At 32.8% G+C, this 22,835-nt stretch overlaps 1 protein-coding gene across 1 annotated transcript in view; it reads right to left on the bottom strand.

Annotated features, from left to right (window-relative positions):
- The window catches only part of SOS2 (SOS Ras/Rho guanine nucleotide exchange factor 2), an 84,174-nt gene that overhangs the window by 6,745 nt on the left and 54,594 nt on the right, over positions 1-22,835 (bottom strand). The window contains exons 13-21 of the mRNA XM_055304134.1: positions 18,433-18,536; positions 15,874-16,096; positions 14,523-14,642; positions 14,209-14,371; positions 10,715-10,832; positions 9,534-9,706; positions 6,748-6,864; positions 5,041-5,302; positions 4,467-4,508 (exon numbers count right to left, since the gene is read on the bottom strand). Of these exons, the coding sequence (XP_055160109.1) occupies positions 4,467-4,508; positions 5,041-5,302; positions 6,748-6,864; positions 9,534-9,706; positions 10,715-10,832; positions 14,209-14,371; positions 14,523-14,642; positions 15,874-16,096; positions 18,433-18,536 (1,322 nt within the window). The remainder of the gene's footprint in view (positions 1-4,466; positions 4,509-5,040; positions 5,303-6,747; positions 6,865-9,533; positions 9,707-10,714; positions 10,833-14,208; positions 14,372-14,522; positions 14,643-15,873; positions 16,097-18,432; positions 18,537-22,835) is intronic.

The raw sequence follows: 22,835 nt of genomic DNA, 5'->3' as shown, positions 1-22,835 counted from the left end.
GGTTTGGATCTCAAGGTGATAGCAGTGGAGATGGTGAAAAATAGATTCTGAATGTATTCTGAGGGTCAACAAGATTTGTTGACAAATCACATAAGGAGCATGAGAAAGAGAAATAAAATATAACTCTAATATTTTTAGCCTAAGCAATTAGATACAGTTTAGAACTGGGATCAGGAGGCAGTAGGAAGAACAACTTCGGAGGGAATGAAAACAAGTTCAGTTTTGGAGAGGTTAAGTTTGAGATTCTTATTAGGTATCTAAATGGAGATGTTGAATAGGTCACTGAGCATACAGGTCAAAGGTGAAGAGAGAGGTTCTATGTAGAGAAAAAAATTGGGGAATTATTATACAGATGATATAAGACTGAATGGGCCAACTGAGTGAATGAGAAGGGGTCCAGGGACTGAATCTTGCAGCCTTCCAATCTTTATAGATTGGGATATAAAGAGAAATAGGCAAGAGAGACTAGGGAGCTGAAAGTACACTTAAGAAAACCAAGAGTATGGGATGAACAATGTGATCTTCATGTATATGACTTCTTCCCCAAATTGGTATTTTGTATAAATGAAGGCAGAAACTTGGTCTTTTTTGTTTGCCACCGAATCTATAGTACCTAGAAGGTAGCTGGTACAATTCTTACTGAATAAGTCCAAAGGGTATGAATATTTTTATGGTTTGACACGTTTACAGATTTCTTTCCAAAAGGGTCATACTAATATACTAATTTACAAGGGATAAGTAATGTATGAGAATAACTTTTAACATAGGCTTGCTCATACTTTGATGTGAACTGTCTATCAATGTCCATTGTTAATGGAGTCTTGGTGTTTTTCCCATTGTATGTGAGCAGTTTTCATACATACTATGTTCTTTCTTTCAGAATTTAGGAAAGTCAGAATTTTATGCAGGTACTTTCAACATTTTCCATTACATTTCAAAATGAACTTTTCTTTATCATATGGAAAACATATTTTACTACCATCTAAAATAATGTCTAGAACTCCTGGGTCTAAAATTGCTTGGTATTATCATTGTGTCCCCCCAAAAGATATTCTGAAGGGCTAACCCCCAGGGACTGTGAATGTGACCCTTATTTAGAAATAGGATCTTTATAGATATGTAATCAAGTTAGGATGAAAGTGGGCCATAGTCCAGTATGATTGATGTCTTTAGAGGGAGAGGAGAAGGGACAAAGAAACACAGGGAAAAGACGGCCATCTGACAACAGAGGTAGAGACTGAAATACGTACCTAAAGGATGTCGAGGACTGTCAGCAATGGCTAGAAGCTAGAAGAGGCAAAGAAAGATTCTCTCTTACATGCTTCAAGAGGGAGCAAGGCCCTGCCAATACCTTGATTTTGGGACTTATGGTCTCCAGAACTGTGCTCTTTTAAGCCGCTCAGTCTGTGGTACTTTGTTAGAGCAGCACTAGACGAAACATAGTAAAATCATTTCCATTTTTTACTATTGCCATAGTAAAAAACAATAACAACAAAAAACAGAACAACAAGGAAAATAAGAAACATACAAACTTCAGTGAAGCCAGGAAAGATCTGAATCTGAATCCTGAAGCTTCAATACATAAAGGTAGACTACAGTGTATATGAAGGAGACAAATGGAGAAGGATGAAACCCAAATATATATATAGTGATATTGACAAACAGCACTTAATGTGTCCCCATAGAATGAAGGGGGGATTAGGAGTTATAGCATTTGGTATAATGGAAGACATATGAGCATGAAAACAGAAGACTTGATTAAATCTATATAATGAGCAATTAAGACTCTGTCGGAGACTGGGGGGGGGGTTATTTTCTGGTAAATCTAAACATCAGACTGGGGCCACTAGACTGTGCTGAAAACACAGATTTTCACACTAAATGTTCAGACCACCTAGGCAGAAGATTCAACAGATCTTTCCTTGGAAAAATTAAACAGTCCTAGAAAAGAGGCCTCACAGATTTTGATATTTGGAGATTTCCCAAGTAAAAAACTTCTCATCACTCTATTACTCTACTGTGAAACCTACAAGTCAACAAGCTCTGCCCACGGATATATATATATACCATTTCCCATCAGTTTATACTGCCTCCCTCTAAAATGTGGAAAGGTAAGGATACCACACAAGAAAGGAAAGCCTCCGATATGAAAGACAAGAGACTAAACTAATAGATGAAACTCAGAAAGGAAATAATACCAGAAATAAATCTTTTTCAAAACATCATAATATCCAATGGAAGATAAGACAGTGAATCCATGAATCCAGAATAACAGGATAATATAAAAAATGGCATGAACAGAGGTAACTAGAAAGAATTTCTTGGAAATTCAAAATCATGATAGATAAAAAAACAAAAAAACAGAACAGTTGGAAGATGAAGTGAGCAAATCTTGCAAAAAACAGAACAAGAAAACAAAGAGATGGACAAGAGGAGATAAAAGACATGAAAATTGGAGGTTCAATCTAGGATGTACAATATAAAAAAGGAGCTCCAAAAATGGAGTCAGAGAACATGTTTGGGGGGAAATTATACACAAAACAATTTAAGGATCACTTTCTAGAAATCAAAGACATGAATCTCTAAATTTAAAGGGCTTAATAAGTAGACAGCAGAATGAAAGAAAAAAAATGACCCATATTAAAGCAGATCACTGTGAATGTACAGATCATCAAGAATAGAAAGAAGATTCTAAAAGTTTCTTGGATATATTGTGGCAGAAACTTCTCCCAGTGTACCTTTCCTTTTCTTCCTTTTAGTAATAGGATCCCATGTATGTTAGCAAGACAAAAAGGCTGCCTAGCTCAGACAACATCTCTTAGTATCCTTTGTAGTTAAGTTTTGACCAATGGAATGAGAGCAGGAGTAAAGTGAAGGAATTTCTAGGATGACAACGAAAGAAAGTTCTAGGATGGCAGCTGGGTGAGAGGCCAAGAAAGTAACCAGTCCAAACTGGAGCAGAACAAAAGGGCACCAGGGAGGAGGTTTCCAAGTTAAGCGGCAAAACAAAAATCCTGACAACTGTTCTTGGTGGTCTGCCTTATGGAAAACTGTGCTGAGAAAGGGTATGAGAAGACTGAGCAATAGATGTTTAAAAAAACCAATCAACAAACAAAAAAAACCCCAAGCATTAATGAATTTATCATTAACTTTGTGAAACAGAGCTATACAAGAAAGGAAGCATAATTGTAGTATTCACTTCCTGATTTAATAGTGAATAGTATTTTTCCCCAAATGTGACAAGTATATTAGCCAGAATAAAGGGCAAAATTCTCATCTATTGTAATAGGAAATCATGACAAAATATCTAAAACTAATGATTCAAAAAAGAAAAATATGAAAACACCATTTAATAATGTGAAAGTGTCGTTGGAGAACAAGAAAAGAAGTGGGGTGCCACAGGGTAGTGAACTGCTATTAATTTCATTTTCAATGTTTAGCACTATTTGCCTTTTAAACTGTATACATATATCATTTTGATAAAAATTTAAAAATTAAAATGTAAAATTATAAACATTTAAAAAACTAACCTTACTTTTCTCATAAGAAAGTGACCCTCTTGCTACTAAATTATAAACATTTTATAACCTTACTTTTCTCATAAGAAAGGGACCCTCTTGCTACTAAATTATATACATTTTAGTATGATAGAAGCAGAAGTCCTCCAGATCGGGAGAATTATTCCTGAAACTACTCTATCCTCCTTGGGTTGTTTTTTTTTTTTTAATTTTTTTTTTTAATTTATTTATGATAGTTACACACACACACAGAGAGAGAGAGAGAGGCAGAGACACAAGCAGAGGGAGAAGCAGGCTCCATGCACCGGGAACCCGATGTGGGATTCGATCCTGGGTCTCCAGGATCGCGCCCTGGGCCAAAGGCAGGCGCCAAACCGCCGCGCCACCCAGGGATCCCCTCCTTGGGTTGTTTTAAACAAATGACCATAGAAAGAAAGGTGATAGCATTTATGTCATAAATTATGAAATAACTGAGAATGGCAGAATAGTGTTTTACTTAAAGTAACTGCCTTAATTAAATAAGATCATATGAAAAAACAAGTGATTAAGGGCTTGTCTGGGAATCTCATAAACACTTAAGTATATTATCCACCTGAGAAAATGAGTTGGGATGGGAAAGAAGAGAGGCAACTGGTATGAAGTCACTGTTCATTCTGTGCCAAGTAATATGCTAGGGGCTCTACATCGTTATGTCATTTGATCCTTAACTGAGTTGGAGGTGCTAAATAATTTGTTAAGGTCACACAACTCCTAGACCATAGGTAGGTTGTAAAATGATGAAAACGAACTATTGTAAAGTTAAATAGTACCCAATTGTAAGCAAATAACTTATTTATAAGAATTTCATTCATTTAAAAAATATTTTAATGTTGCTAAAACTCAAATACTCATGTCCAAATTTAAACAACTTGTTTGGTTTCATTAGAATCAATTCAAATCCTTACTTACTTGAATGCGGCAAGAGGACTGGAGCAAAGATGCTATTGCTGCCTGTTGGAATGAGAAAAATTAATTTGAAAAGAAAGGTAATATGTATGGTTTTATTTTAAAAATATTTTTGCATAAAATAACAAATATAATAACACAGAGTACAGAATTTTATCCTCTATTGACATGTTAGTTTTAAAAGAAATGAACCTGGAATGTTGCCTTTGTAGCTGGAATGTTTTTCCTTTCTTAGCAGAAGTAGTTCCCTATCACAATTTTTTTTAAGTTTCCTTCATAAAACTTATCTGTGTGTTCTCTTATTCTCTATGGCTCCCTATGGAGCTGTACCGGGGCCCAAAAGGTACTAAATATATCTTTGTTTAATGAATTAGAAAATAATATGCATAAACAATGCATAAATGATGCTTTAGTCCCCTGTGTTAATTATTATTTTCACATTTAAATGCCACTTTCCACACTAGCATAGTGTGCAAAGGATTCTATGGTTCCCTAATCAAAATGATGAGAATTATCTGAAACATAACATTCCTCTTTTTATGGTTTACATCGTAAATGATTTACATCAAATACATACCACAGGAACTGTTGAGATCCACATCTAAAAACACACTAAGGTCTGAAGAAGCAGATACTGGTGGAGTAGATGGTGTATTTGGAGAGGTTGGTGCTGACACAGTTGATTCAAGATCAGTTTCAGCAATCCGACTAAAGCTTATTTTATATGGTTCTCTTTCTAACGGCATTGGATGACCTCGTAAAGTGCCTGAGGTAGAGCCATGTCGGCCTGTATTCGGCCGTATTCCAGGAGATTTTAAAGAGAAAGTTGATTTCCTAGGCTAGGAAAAGCAAACATAACTACCATTACTAATGTGCACATACTTTATTTTTGTGGCTTAACTCTACCTTATTAATTCTTAGCATATTGTTAAAAGAGTACAATAAAATCCCAATCTGCAAAACAGCCTGTAATATTCTAGTAGAATACTTGGGGATTTGATTGGCTTAATTTTAAGAGGGACTTGAATACAAGTAAACCTCTTTTCATTCTGCAGAAATAAAATTCTTGAAACTCTGTGTGAAAACTTGTTCCTCCCCAAACACTTGAACATAAATTTCTTCAAATCATTGATATCAATTTTACATGTATTTACTGTAGACATAATACATGCAATATATGTTAGGTGCATCAGGGAAAAAAAAAGACCATTTTTTTTCTTTCTAACAGTAAATGACCAACTTCCATTAATAGCATTTTCAAGTTTTTGGAGAAAATGGTCTCTCACCCTCCACCCCCCTTTTTAAACTCTCACAGTAGTAACCTAATGAAAAAACATGGACTCAGATTTAGATAACTTGAGTTAAAATCTCAAGTGTGCTGATATCTAGCTTCACAGCCTTAAAAAATTTATTTAATAACTTCGAGCCTCAGTTTCTATGTTTGTAAAATGAGAATAAGATCTATATCATACAACTCTTGTGGAGATAACATGAAACTATCCAGCTTACTGCTTGGCCCAATGTAGATATGTTGTAAGTATTTTTAAAGGGTTTTTTTTTTTTTATTTTTATTTGAGAGACAGAGAGTGTGAGAGATCATGAGCAGAGGGGAAGGGCAAAGGGAGAAGCAGATTCCCTCCTCAGCAGGGAGCCTGATGCAGAACTCAATCCCAGGACCCTGGGATCATGACCCTCATGAGCTGAGGCAGACGCTTAACCACCTGAGCCACCCAGGCATCCTTATAAGTGTTTTTCATTCCTCCCACATCTTGCTTTCTGTTCAACTACTTAGAATTGGTCTTTTACTACTTCTGTTGCCACTGGAAACCCAAGAATAACTAGGACCTGTAGCAGCAAATTTTAGTGTGAAGTTCATTCTAGTGGCAACCACAGACTATGGCGCTCTAATGATAGGAGTCATAGTCAGGCCAGAAGAACCATGATACATACACTCGCTTACTCCTTTTCCTAGTCTTTTCATTTCCTATTCCATTCCCTGGTCATTTACAGCTCTCACTTTCTGAGAACATTCCCCCTTATACCAGGAAGGCTTAAAAGCTGACAGATAAATAAATCCTACTAAGATAAAGGATAATCCAGATTTTATCAAAAAGCTAACATTGCTTCCTATAGTACCTACCACTTTAGAAATAGTATAGTACTGCAAAACAAAGGACTGAAAAAGTTATTTGAATAAATCAGAATTTTAATGGTAATACATTATCAAACAATGAAGATAATATCGTTTTAACACACAATTTTTCCAAAATTGTACTGAACTTACAAATCGAGGTGGCTGTTTGCAGTTTCGGGGCTCAATTTCTAGTGACTTGTTGAACAAATAATCTGTAAACTCCTTTTCAGAAGCATTTCCCATGGGGTTAAGGTTTTCAAAGAATCTCTGGAATTAAACAAATTTTCCTAAGTATATGTTTTAGATCTTACTGGAATATGTATTTCAGCAGTTTAAAACAAAAAAAAATATTAACAAGTTAAAGGACTGTAATATCTGAGAGTTCATAAGAATTGTTGATTCTAATCTCTCTACTTTCAAATAAAATTGTACAATTTCTATGGGAGTTGTATATTCTAGTCTTCATTTTCTATTAAAAAGACGGACAGATTTTCATTTGTTACCATCTTAATGGTTCAATATCCCTCAATATTATCCCTAGTCATTATAGCAAGATGATTATCACCAGTAAACTTAACAAAAGTGTTGATAGTTTAACAGAATTATGGTTATAATTCACAATGAGACTTTTATAAAAAAAAAAGATTTTATTTTTAAGTAATTTTTACACCCAACGTGGGGCTCGAACTTACAACCCTGAGATCAAGAGTCACATGTTCCATCAACTGAGACAGCCAAGTGTCCACAATGACACTTTTTTTGACACTTTTGATAATCAGAAAAAAAAAAAAACAGAGATAAGGTGGATTAAGTTCTATTCAGAAGTAATTTCGAGAACAATTATAAATCTATCTGTGATAGCCTCTAGTAAAATAACCCTTCTGTTTCAAGAAAAAGAAATTTTCTAACCTTGTATTTAAGTTTTTAGATTGAAAATTTAGATGATTTAGCAAAGCATAAAAAGTAATATAAATAGTAATCTCACCAACCAGAGATCTGTTACCATTTTACTCTTACAAAATATCATTCCAATGTTTCTACTGTGTGTGAATATATGTATATATGCAAATATTCATTTTTTTTATTTTGCAAAATTGGGCCCACTCCAGTTGTTTTTTAACCTTTTTTTAGTTTATGTTCAATATTTTCCCATGTGGTTTACTTATTTTACAAATACAAACTTTAGCTCTACAGTCTTTAATCATATGGATTTTCCAGAATTTATTTCACCAATCTCCACAGCGGTGCTTTCTAATTCTTTGTATTACAATAATAATTATATTTATTAACTTCTAGTGCATAAATTTTTCTGAACATTTTGATGATTTCCTCAGAAAAATTCTTTAGAAGCAAATTATTGGATTTAACTTTATTTAATTTTGAAGAGATTCAGAAGTATATATAAAAATAAGTACTGGGTTTTCACTTTAACGGTGGGCAAAATGAGCTATAGATTTTCTGATAAAAAATTCTCCCACTTTTCAGGCATTCTGCCAATGTCAAGAAAATTGTATTAGCCCTTTAACAATATTGAAACAGCTTGTTCTTATATTCAAGTTAGCTGTTTATATTAAATCATATGAGCCAAGAGTAATTTAAAGACTTACAAAGTTCTAATAGCAGTGTTCTTGATTTTCTCATCCTTTACTTTTTAATACAATTCATTAGCTTGATTAACTATGGTCTGATAAGTGAATGTCCCCATACCTCCACAAAGAATGCTTTAAATGATGGCAGAAGTCTAGACCAGATCATAAAAACCTAATGGAGTTACTGAGATATGAATGTTAAAAGTACTATTTCAAAAATAAATAAATAAATAAAAGTACTATTTCAAATATACCCATCTATAATTTAACATGATTTTTCTGGGAAAATATGTTATAAACTCCGCATCACAGAGGGTTGGCCCCATGATGAGGGAAGAGAATGAAATATAGGACGACCAGCAGCTTGTCACCATTTTCTTTAGAGTAGATAACTGTCTACATTTTCATCATGGTACACTTTAGGTCATTCTTTCTTAGGGCTTTAGAGTATTTTGTTTTAAACTGGGAACAAAGAATAGTTACCATCTTACAATTTAGGAGGGTGAGAGTCAGAGTGGCCATTTTCACTTACTATGCCTGACCTGCAGACTAAGTCTGAAAGTTGAGCACAATTTTTAATGTGACAGGTGAACTGATAAGTTATATGTTCTGAATTTCAAATAAGTATAACACAATTCACTTGACATACATAGTATCATAATTTACTATGATTTTGAAGGTATCTGACATTTTACAGTACCACAGAATCAATGTTATAAACTATTGCTCAAAATAGAATATCAGGTAGAGTGTTTAAAAAGAAATCAGTTTTTGCTCTATCTATCAAACTGACCTCTTTCTCTATTTAAACCCAGTTTTCTTATGAAGAAATTAATTATTTAATATTAGATTGGCACATGTAAAATATCTAAAATGGGTATCAACCAATGACAGCTAGCACTGGATTTTCTTTTTACTACATGGACAGAGAGTTTCATTCCATTTCATCATTCATTTTTTGAATCATCATTCAGTTTTATTATTGAAAGTATTATTTGAACCAGATACATGAAGAAGCAATACTCTCAAGAAAAAGTACCTAATAATATGTATTTTTTAAGATTTTATTTTTAAGTAATCTCTACACCCAACATGGGGCTCAAACTTACAACCCTGAGATCAAGAGTTATCTGCTCTACTGAATGAGCCAGCCAGGTACCCCAGCACCTAGAAATATTCGTAACTGCAGATTATTAGCACAGAATACCTAATATTTACCACTTCTATCTAATGATTAATTATTAACTTACTATATTATTTTTATAGTAAAATAAGTAGCATAATGTGTGGTTATGATATTTCTTACAGATTGCAGAGGATTTTAAGATAAGCAAAGAAAATATTTACCCTCATTTCTGGTTCTATCCGTAAACAGTAAGGTTGATTCTGATACTGCTGAATTTCTCCAGTAATTTCAGCTACTTTCCTCCTCTTACTGAAATTGATTAAATCTTTCCCTTTCTTTTTTAAAAAATCATTATTCCCTTCTTCAGTTTTCAGAATATTTGTTAAATATATTCCTAGTAAAAAAGAGTATTTGAAGAAAAGTTATAAAATTTGTTACTTAATCATTTGAAAAAAAAAAACAATTGATCTACTAAAGTTGAAAGACATCCTATAATCCAGCAATTCTACCCCTATAATGTTGGTAAGACTTGATAGGCTTATTAATTAATTTTACATTAGGAACTTTTTAACATGTAAAGAATTTAAAATAAAATTAGGGTTTAGGAAAGGCTTAATTTATTCCTTAGACTAACAGCTTAATATAACAGGGAGGATTCATTCACAAAATCAGTGTTAAATCTGTTTTAACCATTTTAATATTTGATTATAAATATTTAATGCCAATGAACTTAAATAATGATCAATAAATTACTTTTAAACCAATTCTGGTGATAAGATTATAGATCTATAAACTAATTCTGTTTTTCCAAAGTCCATAATTTAGATAGAAAAAGAATTATTCCTCACTCTGGGACAGTAAGAAAGTTTTTAGCTCCTTTCTCATACATAATTACGGATTCATTTAAATTAATGGCTCTCAACTGGGGGCAATTTTGTCCCCTAAGGACTATTTGTGATCGTCTGGAGACATTTTTTATTAACACAGCCAGTGCTGCTCTTTGTGTGTGCGTGTGTGTGTGTGTGTGTGTATGTGTGTATACACAGGCATGCATGTTTGAACGTTCAAAATTCCTATGTTGAAATCCTAATGCCTAATGTGGTATTAAGAGATGGGACCTTTGGGAGGTGCTTGAATCCTGAGAGTAGAGCCCTCATGAATGGGATTAGTAGTCTTCTAGAAAGACCTCACAGAGCTCCTTACAACACTTTAATTATCATAACCTCTATTTTAAAGATAAGGAAATAGAGACCTTAAAGTTTTATTTATCAATATAAACAGCTAATAAAAGTAGATATGTTCAGATATAAAAATCACGACAATTTGCTTTTAAAGGCTGGTCTCTTTTGACTACAACAAACTATCTCAAAATATAAATATAAATCCATATTCAGTAACTTACCAAAAAAAGGCACACAAGGTGGATTGATTGACTTAAGTTTTACTAGGTATTTTTTAAAGTGATCTTGACTTAATTCCACAGCTTCATCCAAAATTCTCCTTTTTCTTTCCTGCAATGCCTTTAAAATATATAAATTGAGTGTAATTTGTTTTTTACAATTCAATCATATTTTATGAACACAAAGCTTGGAATTTTATAAAATTTTGCACGTATCCAAAAAACAATTTTTAAAATTAAAGATGAGAAGTATTTCTTCCAGCACCTGCCTGAAATAATTTCTCGTATCTATAAATATAAAACTAAAAACTTAGTTTTTTCTAATATAAATTAGAAGATTAAGCAATAAAAAATTCTTCCTTAGGACCTTATTAGTTATAAATCTGATTAGCCAGCATTTCAAATTACAGTTTATAGGAGAGGATATAATCCTGAAGCATTCAAATATTTTTCTACTGAGAGGCCTTTGGGGATAAGGGTAAGGTTTTGGTGAGGAGGAGATGGCTGGGGGAGGGAGAGAAAATTGAACAAAAGTTTAGTAAACCAAGTAAGCAAAGATATTTCTTTTATATTTCGTTGTTACATTTCTTTTGTTACAAATTAATTATTTTTAACCTGTAAGTACATACACATACACACACACAGACACACACACACACACAGGCACGCACAAATCCACAGCAAGCATTACACTTAATGGAAAACTGTCCACTGTATTTCCTTTAACTTAAGGAAAAAGCAAAAGTGATTACATCCTAACTTCTATTCAGTATTCTACATCAGTCCTAACACGGCATGAATGAGAAAAATAAAGAAAATGAAAGAAAAATTGTCAGTATTCACAGAGGATATAATAGTCTGTGAAAAAAAGAAATCTACATATGGAGTGCTAATGAAAGAATTTAGCACTGTTGCTGGATATAAACCGACCAACAGGCAAAAAATCAACTGTATTTCTAGGTATCATCATCAATAAAGATAAAACAAGATCTTAAAAAATATTCTAATATAAATCTAACCAAAGAGGTAGAAGATCATCAAGAAAACCATAACACTTTATTAAATGAATAAACAAATGGAAAGATATACATGTTCATGGTTTGGAAGACTCACTGTAAAATTGTCAGTTGTTCACCAGCTGAACCAATACAATTTATAGAACCAAAGCAATTTCTATCAAACTTTCAATAAATATATGGAAGCAACTGGCTAACCATATGGAACAAAATATGAAATTAGACTCCAACCTCACCCATGCTCAAAACTTATTTCAGTTGAAGACTGAATGTGAAAGACAAAACATTAAGATAATAGAGGAATACTGGTTAAACAAGGCACCAAAAAGCACAATATACAAGATAAATAAATTTGACTACTTTAAGAACTCTTGGTTCATCAAAAGACAGAAAAAAAGGTGAAAAGGGAAGTTTCAATCTGGGAAGAGGTATTTACAACACACATAACTGAAAAAGGATTGAAATCCAGTATGTAGGAGAACTCATACAGATTCAAAAGAAAAACTCAACAAGCAAAAAGTCAAAAAATTTCCATAAGAAGAAATACAAAGAGCCAATAAACATTTAAAAAGAGGTTCAAACTCAGTGGAAATCAGGGGTTTATGTATCAAAACCACAAGATTGGAAAACGAAAAGAACTGACAAGATCAAGTACTGGTGAGAATGTAAAATAACTAGAAGTCATACATTTCTGGTGGGAGTATAAACTGGTAAAATTATTTGGGGAAACAATCTGGCATTATCTAGCCATAACCTATTATGTAGTAATTCTACTTCTAGATAAATAACTTAGAGAATTTTGTGCACTAGGATACACCTAGAAATGTTTGTGGTACTATTACTGATAATAGCCCCATACTGGAAATAATCCAAATGGCCATTAACAAACAAATAAATAAAATTTTAGTAAATTTATTCCTATAATATGATACAGCTATAAAAAAGAATGAACTACAGCAGTAAGAAACAACCTGGATGAATTTTAGGAAGATAATGTTGAGTGAAAAAAGTCTTTGAAGAATTATATTCATATATAATTAAGAAACATGCCAAATGAAAGAGTACATTGTTTAGAGATATAAATAAGAAAAAATACAGAAAAAAATCACAAAATTCAGAAAGGTAACTGAAGGAGTGAGGATGGAGATGGAATTGGGAGGAGTTCTTAAACTGGATACCAGGTATACACAGGTGTTCTTTGTATTTTTATCCTTTCTGCCTTATATATATGTTATAAATATTGTTCGGTACCCAATATTTTATGAAACTAAAACTTAACCTTTCAAAATAGAGATGCCTGGGTGGCTCAGTGGTTGAGCATCTGCCTTTGGCTCAGGGCGTGATCCTGGTGTCCAGGATTGAGTCCCACATTGAGCTCCCTGTGAGGAGCCTGCTTCTCCCTCTGCCTATGTCTCTGCCTCTCTCTCTCTGTGTCTCTCATGAATAAATAACCTCTCAAAATAAATACACTACTTTAGAATTTTCAAAATCAGAATTAAAATTATTAATCTGTTAAATAGATTAGTGTTTGGCAATATTCAACTATTAATATTCTTCATATATAAAAAGTACATACAAATCAATAAAATGCAAACACCCAAATAGAAAAATACATATATAAAAACAGTTTGCCCTCCACTCCCTTCTGATCATAATCCATCAAAAGAACTAATGTTAAGAAAAGAGTATCTTTCCATACTCTTCTCAATGCTCATGCAATTCCACTAGCATGCTTAGGGTTTGTTCTGTTTTTATGTTATATAAAAACAAAATCATATTATATTCATTATTCTAAAGGTTTTTTATGGCTTTCTCCCTAAAATATCACAAATATTATTTTAAACAATACACACAGATGCTATTCATTTTTTTTTTTTAGCTGAACAATATTCTACACTATAGATGTAGAACAACATATTCATTCATACTATTCAAGGACATACAGGTTGTTTCTAGTTTTCTACTACTACAATTAAAACTGTAGAAACTACATCTTTGTACATTAACTTTACAGTCTGGCACTTTTATTTCTGGGACCAGGAGTATGTGTATTTTGACCTTAACATATACGTTCTGTATCTTCTAAATTTTCTATAACAAATGCTAAACATATACTGTTTTGTAATTTAAAAAACTTTTTTTAATTTTAGAAAGATTTCTCTCCATTTACTCTTTGACTTTACACTAAAAGGTGATTAAGTTCTATATTTATATCTAAAATGTTTGTCTTTATCTGAAATAATCAGTGTGCCATTGGAAAAATCCATTTGGAACTTTATAACATTTAGGTAAACATACTAAACAGAGTCACAAGCCCCATATTCTTTGATGAATTCTAGGCACACTAGTGTATACTAAGGTATTTAAGGGAATAGATGATTTGTAAAGGATTTAGTCAAAAGATTAGTGGTAGAAGCAATTTCTTTTACCGTCAATTGTATCTCCCCCCAAAAAGATGAAATATTTAAGCCTAAAACTTACCTCAAAAGTATGGTCTAGTCTGTACACTGATACTGAATTTACTGCACTGACTATCTCCAATACACCATTGAAATTATTCAAATCTTGAAAAACTTGCAGAATTTCTATAATTCTGCTTAGTATTGCCACCCGTTCTTCAAAATTTTCTGCTTCCACAATGCACCTAACCAAAGAAAAAAAAAATTCATGGCTTAAAAAGCAATTTCCTCACGTCACATAAAAAAGAAACATATTTTTAGCCAGAATTTAAGCTTATAGATGACTGAGAATTATGATTATTAAGAAGTAGAAAGACACAATAAGTAAACACTTACTTTTCAAACCAAAGGGTGAGATTTGTGGTATGGCGAATCATTTTTAATAAATTTGGAGAATTTATTTCCTTATCTTCTTTGGTCCATACACTCCCTACAAGTTCAGAAGGTTGGACTTTCCTGTGGAATAAAGAAAAAAAAAAAATCATGCAACTTAACCTACAAAGGATTAGCATGAAAATTATTTAAAGATCTCTTAACACTGAGTAAGACAAAGATAGCCCAAAAGATAAATGAACAAACACATGAACAGGTTTAAATCACAGAGGACTGGACTCAAATAATCACATAAACATGAAATAATAGTTTCTCTCTTATTCAGGGAAGAGAACATTAAACCACAATAAAATCCCATTTTACTCCTGTCAGACTAATGAAAGTCTAATAGTACCAAATGGGTAAAGATGGACATCCAACACTGATGTACAAGTAAAGACTGATACAGCCATTCTGTAAGGCAATGTAGCAATATCTCATAATACTGAAGATATACATATTAGATCACCCCACCCTTCTATCTAGACACATACTCTGGAGACACCAGGTTACAAGAAAACATTTATAAGTATATTCAGTTAAATAGTCATTATTTCCAACAGTGAAAAAAATCACAACCTAGAAGCTCATCATCACGAGACTGTATAGAATATGGAGCATTTATATAATAGAATACCACACAGTAATTAAAATAAGCAAACCATACCTGTATTCATCAACGTGAACAAATGCCAGAAATAATTTTAGTGCAAAACATGTTGCTGACTGATACATAAGTATCAACTTTTTTAAAATCTCCAAAACGGTGTTATATATTATTTACCAATGTATGTATGTGTATAAATGATAAAGACATCCATAGGAATAATAAACACCAAATACAGTGTAGTGGTTATTGGAAGAAAGTAGAATAAAATTGGGAAGAATTAGTCAGGATTTCAATTGTATTTGTAAGGCTTTTGCTGTTCATGGGCCCTCATTATATAATTTTCTACATTAAAAAAAAATACCTGAATTACTCAATAAAAAATTGAGAAGAATAGATTAAATTACTGTATATAGTGAGCTAGGATACTTAAGTTAAAAAATCAACCAGTGGCATACCCATCAATATCCTATAGACTTTGGCTATTAATTAAAAAAAAGTTTTTAATCAGTAGATTCAAATACAGTTTTGCTAACAGTTTTTAAAATAAGTTTTCTTAGGTGATTCTATGGTTTCACTAGAAATTTAGTTTATAAACCAATGTCAATGTTTTACATGTTACTCTTCTTGCATAATACATATATCACTTAACAAAGGTATATTCAAGATTCTTGAAAATAGAGCAGCAAATGAACATTAACGGTCTACCTGTAGAGATCAGATTCCAAAAGTGTCAGCTGACGTGCAATTTCTATTGGATGCAGTGTCATGAGATCAAATGTTTCAAACTGTCCTGGTCTGCTGATATGCCATTCAATTGGTGGAGGTGGACTTTCAAAGGTAATATTATGGCTTATTCCATTTGCCTGAGCTTGTTTCTTCCTCTTGATGATCTTAGCAATTGACTCTACCCATTTCTTCATAGCTTTTCCTAGATAAGAACACAAACAAAAATACCTTTTAGTTGACAGACATAATGGCAAAACTTTGTATAATATTTAACAATTATCAACTCATGACCAATTTTTGTTTCACCTAACCCCACTCATGTCCTTCTACTCTCTAAATTATTTTGAAAGAAATATAAATTTGGCTCAGTTGGAAGAGCATTCAACTCTTGATCTTGGAGTTGTGAATTTAAGCCTCATGTTGGGTACATAGAATACTTAAAATAAATAGTTAAACTTGAAACAAATGTCCTATTATTTCATTCATATTTAAGAATGTATCTAAAAATTAAAGCTTTTTAAAGACTTTTTAAAATGGCAATATTATCATACATATAAATGACAATAACTTCTTAATATCATCAAATATATAATTAGTGCTTAGATTTCCCTGACTCCTTCATAAATGTTTTCTAACAGTTGGTCTGTTTGAAATAGGGTCTAAAGAAGATCTACAAATTGCAATCAATGTCTCAAGTCTTTTTTAATCTATAGGTTCTCCTTTTCTCTCTCATTTTTGCTCGCAATTTACTGTTAAAATGGAATTATGTGCCTTGTGTTATTTCTCAAGTCTGAATTTTTTCAATTCTGTCCCTGTGGTATCATTTGCATTGCTTCTTGGTCTCCTGTTTTTTCCTCTAAATCAGACACACACAGACATATTCTGATTCAGGATCAATTTTTTGACACAAATACCTATAAGAATATAGGGATTCAACAGCAGGCATATAACGTCCAGTTGCTTCTTTGTAATAGTACTAGGGAGTTGAAAAATATTGATATTCTAATTCCATCATTCCTTCTTCATTTATTAGTTAAAATACATTTATAAAAAGAAACATCCCTCAGGGTGCCTGAGCAGCTCAGTTGGTTAAGCAGCCAACTCTTGATTTCTGCACAAGTCATGAGCTTAGGGTCCTGAGATTGAGCCCCACAGGGCTCTGCACTTAGTGAGGAGTCCACTTCAGGATTCTCTTTCTCCCTTTGCCCCCCTCCACTTGCTCACTCTCTCTCTCTCTAAAATAAATAAAAAGGTTTTTTTTTTCCCATTTTAAGATTATTTATTTATTTATTCATGAGAGACACAAGAGAGAGAGAGAGAGAGGCAGAGACATAGGCAGGGGGAGAAGCAGGCTCCCTGCAGGGAGCCAGATGCAGGACTTGATCCCAGGACCTCAGGATCACTACCTGAGCCAAAGGCAGATGCTCAACCACTGAGCCACCCAGGTGCCCTATAAATAAATGAGTCTTAAAGAAAAAAAAAAAAAAAAAAAAAAGAAGAAACTTTTCTTCACCAACTATTTAGTTATTGTGGAGGTATAACCTATTCAAGAAAGGCCTTAAGAAAAAGAAAAAAAAAAGAAAAGGCCTTTAGACATTAACATAACCATTTACTTGCGTTATCCTAATACATGTGTATTTTAGAAGTTTCTTAAATCATATATAGTCTAGCACCTTCATTAAGAACATAATGCAAAAAAAATAGTACCATAAACAATTTTAAGGCAAACATGATAAAAATATATCTTAAACATCTCAAAGTTGAAGCAAAGAGATCACATTCTCTATTTTAAGCAAAATTCCCCCTAAGTAAGAAAAAGTAGGATGAGATAAGCTAGGCTTAAAGTATTCTTTTTTTTTTTTTTTAATAGTAGGCGCCACACTGGGCTTAAAATATTCTTAATTAATGTTTTATCCTGTCAGATAAATTTTCTTGATTCAATATACATTTGTTTAAAGGTTCATGGTCTAGAGTTTCATTTCATTACTGTGCTCTAAAATTTTAGTTAGGAAACTCCTACTTTTTAGTAGCTAAAAATATACTGAAAACTTTTATAAGAGAAGTAAATATTATTATTTTTAAAGATTTTACTTATTGGGACGCCTGGGGGCTCAGTGGTTGAGCATCTGCCTTTGGCTCATGGCGTGATCCTAGAGTGCTGGGATTGAGTCCGGATATTGAGGCCCACATCGGGCTCCCTGCATGGAGCCTGCTTCTCCCTCTGTCTATGTTTCTGCCTCTCTTTCTCTGTCATGAATAAATAAATAAAATCTTAAAATAACTTTTTTTAGTGTATTAAGTTTATTAAAGAAGACTTAGGACTTCTTTTAAAGAAAGATTCTCCTAAAAAACTTGAAAAGGCAAGGTTCTAAGACTTCAGGTGGTTATAACATATATGAGCTCCTTAGAATCTGTAAACTATACTGAATGTTATTATAATTGTTTAAAAATAAAAAGTTTAGCTTCTTAAAAGTCACAAAAATTTAAAAATAAACTCATTTGCAACATAAGGTTCAATCAAACCTTTAAATAATATACCTCTTACACTTGAAATGAAGGATTCTAGTCTTTCAAGCAACTCCAAATCCCTTTCAAAGTCATAAAAGTGGTGTTCAACCCAGTGCCGAAATACATTTAAGATCCTGAGAAAATGGAAAGAAACACATTTCAGTGAAACCTAAGCATTCAGTTATACTTCTTTTACTTCTCTAATACTATGGTGACAACTTTATATACAAGGGCGAATATAACACTCAGAGACTCTAATCTGTATTTAATTAAAACCTAAGTGTTTCAATGATGTGAAACAGATCTTGACTAATTTATCATTTAAAAATTATATTTTAAAAATATTTATAAGCATAAAAATTGTGGTCTCTTTATTTAATTACCCCCTAATGTATAGGAAAAGTAACTTTTTGTACATATATAAAAATTCATACTTTGTATACTAAAAAAACTATTTTTAAATTCTTAAATTGAAAAAGATTTTTTTTTAAAGTTGAAAACAGAGCTACTCTGTGGCCCAGCAATTGTACTCCTGGGCATTTACCCAAAAAATATAAATGTAATGATCCAAAACAGCACCTGCACCCCAATGCTTACAGCAGCAATGTCCACAATAGCCAAACTATGGAAGGAGCCCAGATGTTCATTGACAGATGAATGGATAAAGAAGACACACACACATACACACTTACACAATGGCATATTACTCAGCCATCAAAAAAAATGGTATCTTGCCATTTGGAATGACACAGATGGAATTAGAGGATATTATGCTAAGTGAAATAAGTCAATCAGAGAAAGACAATTATCATATGATTTCACTCATATGAATTTAAGAAACAAAACAGAGGATTATGGGGGAAGAGAGGAAAAAAATAAAGACAAAATCATAGAGGGAGCCAAACTATAAGAAACTCTTAATTATAGGAAACAAACTTAGGGTCACTGGAGGGGAGAGGGGTAAGGGGATGGGGTAACTGGGTGATGGACAATAAGGAGGGCATGTGATGTCATGAGCACTGGGTGTTATATAAGACTGATGAGTCCCTGACCTCTACCTCAGAAACCAATAATACATTATATGTTAATTAATTGAATTTAAACAACGAAAAAAGGAAAAAAAAAGAAAAAAAGTAAAGCAAAAGCAAAATAAAGATCTATATTGAGGGCAGCCCGGGTGGCTCAGCGGTTTAGCGCCGCCTTCAACTCAGGGTGTGATACTAGAGACCCAGGATCGAGTCCCATGTCAGGCTCCCTGCATAGAGCCTTCTTCTCCCTCTGCCTGTGTCTCTGCCTCTCTCTCTTTCTGTGTCTCTCATGAATAAATAAAATCTTTAAAATATATGTATAAATTGATATATTTTTCACATAAAATGGAAAACAAAGATTAGTGTATTTGTTCCTAAATTCAAGTGCTATCATCAAATTTCTGTTATCTACATTTATATTCACATGCTCCTATTTTATTTCAAAAGACAAAAATAGTTCTCACAGAGCTATTTTGTTCTGCAGTACCCTCAAGGTGATAACTTATAACCTTGCAAGTAGAGATTTAATCAATCTGTACAAATATAACATTCTACTATCCATCCCATTAAAGTAAATTAATTACATTAATTTTTTTTTCATTATTTTAATAAATGACTATTTCTAGGTTAGCTTCCCCACCATCACTCCCAGTTGACATTAGCTTTTCTCCCAGGCTAAATACTGCAAGAATTTAAAATACTTTAAATTCCCAATCTCTGTCATGCTATCTATAATAAAACAGCCTTAAATCACTGTGTCCCTGGCACATTTGATGGCTTAGAAAATATTTCAAGATATCACAAAATTGTTAACTTCTAGTTTACACTTAGGCCAGTTCAAATAACTCTGGGGCCATTTTCTCTCCTTCCTAGTTTCTACAGCACCTAATGGAATTTAAAAATTACTGTTACGTAAAAAAAAAAAAACCCTCAATCAGATTCCATCAAAATTAAAAACTTCCATTTATCAAAAGACATTGTTAAGAAAATGTAAATAGACAAGCCACAGACTGGGAGAAAATATTTACAAAACTTTTTATCTGACAAAAGGCTGGCATCCAGTTCTATTCAACATACTCCTAACAACTCAATAATAAAAAGAAAAATAACTCAACAAAAAATAGGCTGAAGATTTTAACAAATTCTTCACAAAATAAGTATGAATAGCCAGTAAGAGACTATAAAAACTTCCTAACATCATTAGTCATAAAAAAAATACAAATTACAACAACATAGAGATACCACTATACCCCCACCAGTTTAGCTAAAGTATAAAGACTGATATCACAACATGTTGGTGAGGATATGAAACAACTGGAACTCTGATTCATTGGTGGTGAAAGTGTAATATATAATATAGTACAACTACTTTGGAAAAAGATTTGGCAGTTTCTTTTAAAACCAAAAATACAAATACTCAAAAAACCCAGTCATATGAAAAAGGCATATGAAAATATACATTCACAAAAGACTTGTAAAATAAAGCTCATAGCAGCTTTATTCATAGTAATAAAAAACTGAAAAGAACCCAGATGCCCTTCAGTGGGGAAAAAAAGGTGGTATATTCATATTGCTACCTTAGGAATAAAATAGAACAAACAACTGATATAAGCAAAAACATGCTCAGAAGCAAGATGAGTGGGACGCCTACATGGCTTAGTGGTTGAGCGTCTGCCTTTGACTCAGCTTGGGATCCCTAGGGTCCTGGAATTGAGTCCCACATCAGGCCTACTTCTTCCTCTGCCTCTCTGTGTCTCTCATGAATAAATAAAAAAATAAAATCTTAAAAAAAAAAAACATGATGATTGGAAAAAGTCAGACACAAAAGGGTATATGAAAGAATCCATTTACATTAAGTTCTAAAACAGGTAAAACTAATCTATGGAGGAAGATGAGTACTGCTTTGGGCAATGAGGACAAAAACTGATTAGAATGGGCATGAGGAAACTTTCTGAGGTGATAGTAACATTTTATATCTTGAAAGGAGTTTAAATTATAGAGATGTGTGCATTTGTTAAAATTCAATCAAAGCACACAGTGTTTTACTCACTGTGTACACATTTTAAGACAAAAGAATAAATACTGTGCTGTTAATGATATCCAAATTGAAGTATTTAAGGAGAAGTGCACTTTGAAATACATCCCTAAAATTAGATAATTAATGGACCAACAGAAGAATAATAAAAGAATATATATGTGATAAAATAAATATAGCAAAATGTTAACAGTCGATATAGGTGGTCTACTGTAAAATCCTCCTGAATTTGCTTTAGGTTAAAGATTTCATAATACAATGTTAGAAAATGTTAAAATCGTTATAAAAATTATTATCATTGCTAAAAATCTTTCAATGCTTACAAGACTGTTTTAACAACTTCAAGTCCATCTTCAATTCCACCTCATTCCATATAGTTAATCTCATCTATTACTTGCAACACAATGTCTTCATTTCTGTTGAGTCAATTTCCTTACCAAATTCCTCTGCACACTATTCTTATTTCTGCTTTCTTGCCTTTGCTCATACTATTTCTCATGATCTTGAATACGTATAGTCACTTTCTGCCCACCTAAGTCCTATATACCCTTTACGGACACTCTTGCTATTTCACCTCTTCCAAGATGCTTTCTCTAATTATTATAGCTTAATCTTAGCTATTCCTGAAATTTTACAGGGATGTATTTTTTTAAGCCACTTAAACATTTAAGGTAGAATAATACACAACTGTTTCATGTATCCCTTTTCCACAATATAATCATAAAATCATGGTGGTAAAGATGATATTTCATGTTATTTCTGTACTGAGAACACAAGTGCTTAGAAATAAAGAACATAGATGACTGAGAGTTTAAGATTATATTCTGCCCCATATAGCAACTTTATAAATTTGTGCCTTATGTCAAGAGGTAATGAATTTGTGGGGCACCTGGGTATCTCAGCTGGTTAAGTATTGCACTCTTGATTTCAGCTCAGGTCATGATCTCAGGGTTACTGGAATGAGCCCTGGATTGGGCTCCCCAGTCAGCATGGAGTCTGTTTATCTCCGCACCTTCCCCCTTGTGCATGTGCTCTCTAATAAATAAATAAATCTTAAAAAAAAAGTTTAATCTGGGTGTAGGGGAGTATAAATGCATTGTAGCTAGTACAAAAAAAATTACTTCTGGGATTCCCTGGGTGGCTCAGTGATTTAGTGCCTGCCTTTGGCCCAGATCGTGATCCTGGAGTCCTGGGATCAAGTCCCACATTGGGCTCCCTGCATGGAGCTCTGCCTCTCTCTCTGTGTCTCACATGAATAAATAAATAAAATCTTTAAAAAAATTATTACATTATTGCTGATGGGTAAATAAGATTATTTTTATTACAAATTTTTTTTTAAAAATATCATCTTCTTATACAAAGAAAGACAT

Source organism: Nyctereutes procyonoides, unplaced genomic scaffold (assembly GCF_905146905.1).
Source record: "Nyctereutes procyonoides isolate TBG_1078 unplaced genomic scaffold, NYPRO_anot_genome, whole genome shotgun sequence".
Taxonomy (NCBI): domain Eukaryota; kingdom Metazoa; phylum Chordata; class Mammalia; order Carnivora; family Canidae; genus Nyctereutes; species Nyctereutes procyonoides.
Note: the sequence above shows the minus strand (reverse complement) of the source record. Positions and strands in the feature narration are given on the sequence as shown.